This window comes from Aplidium turbinatum, chromosome 17 (genome assembly GCF_918807975.1).
Source record: "Aplidium turbinatum chromosome 17, kaAplTurb1.1, whole genome shotgun sequence".
Lineage (NCBI taxonomy): Eukaryota > Metazoa > Chordata > Ascidiacea > Aplousobranchia > Polyclinidae > Aplidium > Aplidium turbinatum.
The window spans coordinates 1,445,061-1,452,785 of NC_137488.1; the positions used below are offsets into that span (position 1 = coordinate 1,445,061).

A 7,725-nucleotide genomic window follows, 5' to 3' on the forward strand; every position below is an offset into this window, starting at 1 on the left:
GATAGACAGTGCAACTGTGCTGCACGTCGGTGTGTCGCAAGCAGCAGTGCTTCTTCTGTGAAAAAGGCTTGAGTGCGTGACAATGCAACTACGCGTGGTGTCGCAATGTAGCAGTGGACATGGGATTGACCATGTTGAAAGGTAGCGATGCAGCTTCGGTGCATGTTGGCGGCTATGAGGTTAGCCGAGTTGACGTCGTCTGCGCAGAGCTTCTTTAACTCTTTCGCGCCCAGCGATTTTGCACGGTTTGACCGCAAAACCCAGGCATTTTTGCTATTTTTTCTGTAACTTTAACGAGTTGACACGCGTGACACCGATTGTGTATCTTGACATGGAATATCTCATTGGAAAGATAATTTCAAGTGCTGACTATAAATGTTAGAACCTACTTTCCTAATACAACACATTTGAAGATGCAGTATTTTCAAAATGTGTACTTTTTTAACTTTTTTTTCTTAAAAATTTTGTGAAAATGAAGCATCTTACAAAAAAAATAAGTTAATCCCACCTTTTCTGTAGAACCTAAAAAGATTTTATTTCTTCAGTGGACTTCTTAATGATATGAAGTGTCAAGGAAAAATCAAACATGCCTTGTTCCTATAGTAGCCTAACATACTTTTCTTTTAACTGTTGGCTAAAGCAGGGCTTCCCAAAGTGGGGGTCGCGACCCCCAGAGAGGTCGCGTAACGAACTTCGGGGGTCGCAGAAAGTATACAAATTTTACACAAAGCACTGCATATTATCACTTATATGCAAAATGCTGTGAAAGTTATTAACTATTAAGAGTTGTGCACTCAATAGGCTACTCGTATTTTTTAAATTTATATAGCCTATTGAAATATGGAATAGGAGTTTAATATCCTCTTTTCTGCATTGTAAACGTGGATTTCAAAACTAAAGCCAATGCTTTAACAAGTTATTAGTGTTATACAGCTTCGGTAAAGAGTTTGTCTTGTTGAACCATAGGCATACGAAGCCGAGCAACGTTATCAAGTTTAACATATTAAAGATTATTATATTTACAAAAAACACAAAACTACGCAACAATTAAATATCAAACGTTTTCTACATCACAAGATGTCCTCTTCAGGAATAATATACATACAACATAACTACATCTGAATAAAGTACAATGGTTAACTAAATCTATAAACAGGAAAATACAAAAAAAAACTGCACAGTACTTCTGACTAGCTCAAACTCAACGATAGGCTCCACGAGAATCAAAGGTAACTGCATCAAAAAGTGTTTAAACAGATCACATGATGTGGTAGAAAGGCAAGGTGCGAAAAAACTAATTTTAAAATACAGAGAGCAAGAAAGACGAGCCGCAAGCATACAAATGTATGTCTGTTCAAAAGTGGATTGTGATGTTTTATGTAGCCTATTAGTGTTAAAAAATTAAGTGGTGAGTAGCCTTTGTTCACCGTGTTTGTAAAGACGTTTTTGGAAAGGCTTTTCAAATTATGCTATTTGTCAGGTTTGCCTGAAAAGGGGGAACGAATTTAATTTGTCCTTCCAAGGAGAAAAACATTTATGTTTTTACATGGAAATCTAAAGTTGGAGCGTTCATCAAAAAATTAAACATCTAGAAACAAAACATTGAAAATAATTTATTTAAAATATTCTCATTTACTGAAAAGTTTTTGGCTAACAATGGCGTGGAATCAAGCGTTATTAAGCCTCTGGTTATTGACACTTCTCAAGACTGTTGAAAGAGCTTAAAAGTATTTTCTTCCAGAATTGGACAATACTTTTAGATTTGATCCAAAACCCATTTGGTTGGTTGGTTTTGAATCTTTATCCTCGGACTGACAAAGCCTTGATGGTTTATTCCTGGTAGTTTCGCATACTTGCAGAGGCTCTTGACTCAGGGCCGGTTACCGAGATTGGCAGAGTGAAGTTTTCTGATTGTTGCCGAGGAATTATTCCATTCACTAGGTGCCGTTTAATGGAGCAGTCCTGAAATGCGTTACTCAAGCGCACACCCCGAGAGTCGAACTTGCGCCGCGTGCTCTTGAGCTGGACGCGTAACCACTGAGCTAACGGGGCGGACCATGCAAAAACAAAGTACCGATTACCTCTTTTTCAAATCTCAAGAAAAATTTGCAGATCTACAGTATCTTTTAACTAAGTTGTGGCTTGAATTTTCTGAAAAAAAGTTTCACACTTTTTGGCTTAGTCTAACGTTAGACCGGAATATTCACCATTAGGCCTATATGGCTTAGCAGTAACCGCACTCCTGCCGTTTGTCTCCACGTATATGTGCGTGTCAGTGTTTTCAACGTTGATAAAATACCGCTCCAGCGTAAATAACGTTGAAGCTGCCTTGAGACCAGCATTGACAAACAGCAAGCGACGGCTAGACTTGCTTTGTCGCAGAGAGCAGTCGCACCCATCACACTGAATAAATGTGTTTACTTTTGTTTGGTTTTGTTTCCAGCAGGCTACAAGGCCTAGTAAAGTAGTCGGCTTCGAATACGGAAAGCTTGCTTTTAGTTTTTGTTTAAATTAAATCTTTCAATATATATCACAAACGTATATTTCGCATTGTTTATCCCTTTAACCGTAAAGGGGGTCGCGGAAAATTTTATGAGATTAAAAGGGGTCGCGAGCAGAAAAGTTTGGGAAGCCCTGGGCTAAAGTAACCACGCTTTGTCAAATTTGAGCAATTTTTTTTTGAAAAACACGAGAATATCAATAAAATAAGCATTTCACAAGGGACCAGTAAATTTATAGATATTCTGCTACAAAGACAAAGTTTTATATCACGCATCAAACAGCATCATTTTAAAATGATGCTGGGCGTTTCGCAGTAAACCGCAAATCATTTTAAAATGATGCTAGGCGCGAAAGAGTTAAAGTGGTATTAAAGGAAAAACCTGACTTGGCGACTTTCCATGTTCTTTGTGTTTAATAGGCTACCATAAAACAATTTTCAATAAAATTTTGCCCCATTGCGGTCTGACCACAATTGTGTCTTGAGCTGTCAAAACGGGAATTTGCGTGAGCAGCGAAGCGTGCGACTGTACAGCCTACGTCATAAAAGCTGATCGAGCAATATTTCTTACTGCGGGCGATTTAACTGTATGGTATTCTCTCATTAACCTGAGGTTCTATGATTACAAGCGGTGGTTTTTATACTTGGAGAATGAAATAATGTTTTGTCTAGTTCAAATATTGCATTCAAAGAAATGGCATACACATGATTTTACACAACCAACCAAATCTACATAGGCTGCTGTGTAAATTCACGCTCGTCTGATCACATAGGCTACATTTCTTGGACCAACAAAATGAGCGATTTTATGTAGATTTAACAGGACAGTGAATTGCTTTTCATAGTTTAGTGCATTTTTCACTAGGTGCAGACTTACATATTACTAAGGCCATTTTAATTTAACCTAAAAAAAATCTTTTTTACTTTATTTTTACTGAACGGAATTGATAACTTGGAAACAAATAAGGCAATAGCAATTAGCAAGTCAAGTTATTTTGTTTCAACAGCACCATATATTAACAAACAAGCAGAGTAAATGTAATCATGCATGTCCAATTGTCCATCTAGCATGTCTTTCATCCGTGCTGTATCTATCTCACAGTAGCACAAAGCTTGATGTTGCTCATCCATTGCCACACAGTGACAACATGAACACCTGTTGATATAAAATTGGTAATAATTAGGGTGATTACTTTTTCACTTGTCAAAAAAATTCATCAAAATTGTAGCGTTAGATCAAAAATTGTTCACAAAGTCAAAATTATTTACAAACTGCATTGTCGTGCTGTCATAGAGGTTGCATTGTCAGTGAATTTTTTTCATTTTACACCTTGTAGCCTACTTTGGCGCAGAGGGATGGTGTAACGGATAAGAATTGGACTCACCGAATAGTAGCAGACCCTCTACATGTACAAGTATGCGAAACTACCAGGAATAACCTATCAAGGCTTTGTTAGTCCGAGGATAAAGATTCAAAACCAACCAAACCTGGTTCGACTCCCGGCTTAAGCTGGTTGTTGAAAGCATCGCTCACATCTAGCTAGGGTGTAATAAATTGGGTAGGCATAATTGCTGCAGGAAAGGCGGCCGAGAGAAAGGAACTGGCCACCTTACTTTCCTTAGTGCCAAAGGCTTAGTACAATGAGTACCTATCTTCTCATACCCAACACTTGAATCAAGTATGGGATCACATTTGCCTTTTTAGCTTACTTTATACTGGTGTAAATGGCCCATTGTCTACTTATTGTGAATCATAAGCCATTAGGTGAAATAATTAGGTGAATAAATTTTTGATAGGTCGTTTTGTGGCAGCTGTGTTGTACAGCATTTTGTACAATGATGCGTAATTTAACTACTTGAGTTCTTCATACGTCAAAATTTGTCAAAACAAATTTTAATGTCAAAAGTTTCAATTTTTAAGCCAAAGAATAATTGCCCTAGTATATAATAATTCATTGCATAGGCTACCGGGACGGGGAAATTCAACTTTGCAATATAAATAGTATTAGGCAAGGTAAACTTAAGAGCGTTAAGATTTCATTTTCTTATAATTTCAGTTGCATTTGTAAAGTTGTTTTCAACGTGTTGTAGGTTCATGGCCTTACAAACCCATAGGGAAATGCAATGCAAAGCTGAGCACTTATCCTGGTACGGTCAGTGATTTAATTATTTTATGTTAAGTAAAGCTAAACGAATGCAGTATATGATGTCAAATATCTAAATTTGCTTACCAATCAGTGTTTCCCAATCGATCCTCCTGCTGAGAAACGTCAGTCACATCAGCAAGGTAAAGCTGATTGATCTCTGCCTCTGTGTACTCAGGCTCAAAACGATAGGGTTTAGGTTCTAGCGTACTTTCTTCTGCATCATCACTTACTTCTTCAACCACCGTACTATCTTCCTCTTCGTATTGGAAACTAAGATTCAAAAATTCTCCAATATGACACAAAAAATTTATAGTAACCTAAAGCACCTAAAAATTGACAACTGTATAAACCACGCATACAATAATGATGTTATAATTAAAGTAACTTGCGTTCTTCTGGTGACTATAAGCTACCATACTAGGTTGCGGTCTTCTGGTAACCTAGTAGCCTATAGTCACCAGAAGAACGCAAGTTACTTTAATTATCAAATGCCTGGTGAACCGTTTCACTCTGTTTTTAATGATGTTATAGGCCTAAAGTGAATTGAATTTATTCAATTTTATTTTTTGCTGCTGGCGCAAACATGTACCGGTACAGAATGACAAGTAAACATACGAATTTGACCCCAAGCAATTTTGTGAAGTTGGTTTTTGTCGCCGAAAAGTGCTTCAAACTGTGGTTTAGATTTTTGATTAAAAAATGTTTCTAATTCATCACGAAGATCAAAAACACGTTTCCAAACTTTGCCTCTGGATAACCATCTCACACTAGTGTGAAATAACAAAACATTACTGGATGTATCCAATTCACTGCAAACTTTTGAAAATAGGCGGCTGTTTAAAACACTACGGTAGCTTTTACAAAATTCACGACACTTACAACGCTTTTCATTGTATCTTGGAATTCTTGTGGCAAAGTTTCCTAACTAATGAAATTCTAAACTTTTCAGAAGGCCTCAGGTGACCCCAGGCAAATTGTCAGGTGACCCCAGTTGGGGTCGCGACCCACATGTTGATGTTGGGAACAGCTGCACTAGGTTAATGGCCTTGTTGTAAATTAGGCCCTGGGGTACCGTACAGGTTATCACAACCTAATTCTGTAATTCTAAATAAATACAATAAACCATAAAATCAACATTACTTCATTAACTTGGCGTCTTCTATAAGCTGGTTGCCAGGAAGAAGTCAAATGTGATCTTTCAGCTGTTGCACTAGTTTCTGGTGGAGAAGGAAAGATTTAAGATGGACATGCACCGGGTTTCAAGTCAAGTCTTTTGGCATATCCCATTTGGAATTGAAGAAAATTTTTGAAGTCTGCTTCTTGAAAATGCAGACTACAAATTCTGTAGTCTGCATTAATTTTTTATAGTTTTTCCATCCCTTGTCACCAATTTCTGCCGCATTGAGTGCTTAACATTTTGCGTATGCAAGTTTTGCATGATGATGTAATAGAAGCGTTTGTTCTAGCTTTCACCGACAAAGCATTTCTGTTATCCTCCTGATTAGTAAAATTTATTTGAATTTTCAACTGTTTGCCTTTACTTAATCAAGCTAGGTCAAACTATAGTATTCGAAAGTTGCGTTTTTGCTAAAACAATGAAGAAAAGGAAAAGAAAAAAAGATAAGAACATGGAAGACTTGAACATTTTATCTAATTAATACCGTATGTAAATTTTCGTTCGTTTTGGTACAGTTATGCTGACAGTGACATCTATTTATTTTGTAGGCTAATTTTTGTTTCAAGTAATTTTGTTTCGATCCAGTTGTGCTGAAGAGTTCTAATGAACGAAAACCGGTTCCACGACATAAATTAAATTTTAAATTTTGTTGAAATACTTTTGTGAGTGTTTGCCTGGACAAATGAATTAAGGTTCAGACTTTAGGGAAAAAAAGCTATTGATTTATTTTCTTAGTGATTGCTGCTTTCTGTATTAGGTAGATCGCCCATTTGAGGAAGTGTCATAGTACCAGATCACCTTTTCCAGTTAGTTCTTCCCATTTTTGATCATAGATACGGTTTTTTATAGTTTTTCCATCCCTTGTCACCAATTTCTGCCGCATTGAGTGCTTAACATTTTGCGTATGCAAGTTTTGCATGATGATGTAATAGAAGCGTTTGTTCTAGCTTTCACCGACAAAGCATTTCTGTTATCCTCCTGATTAGTAAAATTTATTTGAATTTTCAACTGTTTGCCTTTACTTAATCAAGCTAGGTCAAACTGTAGTATTCGAAAGTTGCGTTTTTGCTAAAACAATGAAGAAAAGGAAAAGAAAAAAAGATAAGAACATGGAAGACTTGAACATTTTATCTAATTAATACCGTATGTAAATTTTCGTTCGTTTTGGTACAGTTATGCTGACAGTGACATCTATTTATTTTGTAGGCTAATTTTTGTTTCAAGTAATTTTGTTTCGATCCAGTTGTGCTGAAGAGTTCTAATGAACGAAAACCGGTTCCACGACATAAATTAAATTTTAAATTTTGTTGAAATACTTTTGTGAGTGTTTGCCTGGACAAATGAATTAAGGGTCAGACTTTAGGGAAAAAAAGCTATTGATTTATTTTCTTAGTGATTGCTGCTTTCTGTATTAGGTAGATCGCCCATTTGAGGAAGTGTCATAGTACCAGATCACCTTTTCCAGTTAGTTCTTCCCATTTTTGATCATAGATACGGTTTTTTATAGTTTTTCCATCCCTTGTCACCAATTTCTGCCGCATTGAGTGCTTAACATTTTGCGTATGCAAGTTTTGCATGATGATGTAATAGAAGCGTTTGTTCTAGCTTTCACCGACAAAGCATTTCTGTTATCCTCCTGATTAGTAAAATTTATTTGAATTTTCAACTGTTTGCCTTTACTTAATCAAGCTAGGTCAAACTATAGTATTCGAAAGTTGCGTTTTTGCTAAAACAATGAAGAAAAGGAAAAGAAAAAAAGATAAGAACATGGAAGACTTGAACATTTTATCTAATTAATACCGTATGTAAATTTTCGTTCGTTTTGGTACAGTTATGCTGACAGTGACATCTATTTATTTTGTAGGCTAATTTTTGTTTCAAGTAATTTTGTTTCGATCCAG

At 36.4% G+C, this 7,725-nt stretch overlaps 1 protein-coding gene across 1 annotated transcript; it reads right to left on the reverse strand.

Annotated features, from left to right (window-relative positions):
- Window positions 1-3,490: 3,490 nt before the first annotated feature.
- Window positions 3,491-5,822, reverse strand: LOC145786833 (uncharacterized). The gene is made up of 3 exons (XM_082598574.1): window positions 5,788-5,822; window positions 4,732-4,917; window positions 3,491-3,656 (listed from the first exon to the last, which is right to left on the reverse strand). Exons 1-3 carry the CDS (start codon window positions 5,790-5,792, stop codon window positions 3,491-3,493), a joined length of 357 nt encoding a protein of 118 aa, XP_082454700.1. The 5' UTR covers window positions 5,793-5,822.
- Between the last annotated feature and the right edge of the window lie 1,903 nt (window positions 5,823-7,725).

Excerpts from the sequence above, each read along its gene's own strand:
- LOC145786833 (XM_082598574.1), bottom strand. Across the intron at positions 3,657-4,731 it reads CGATTGGGAAACACTGATTG|GTGTTCATGTTGTCACTGTG; the intron begins GTAAGCAAATTT and ends TTATATCAACAG.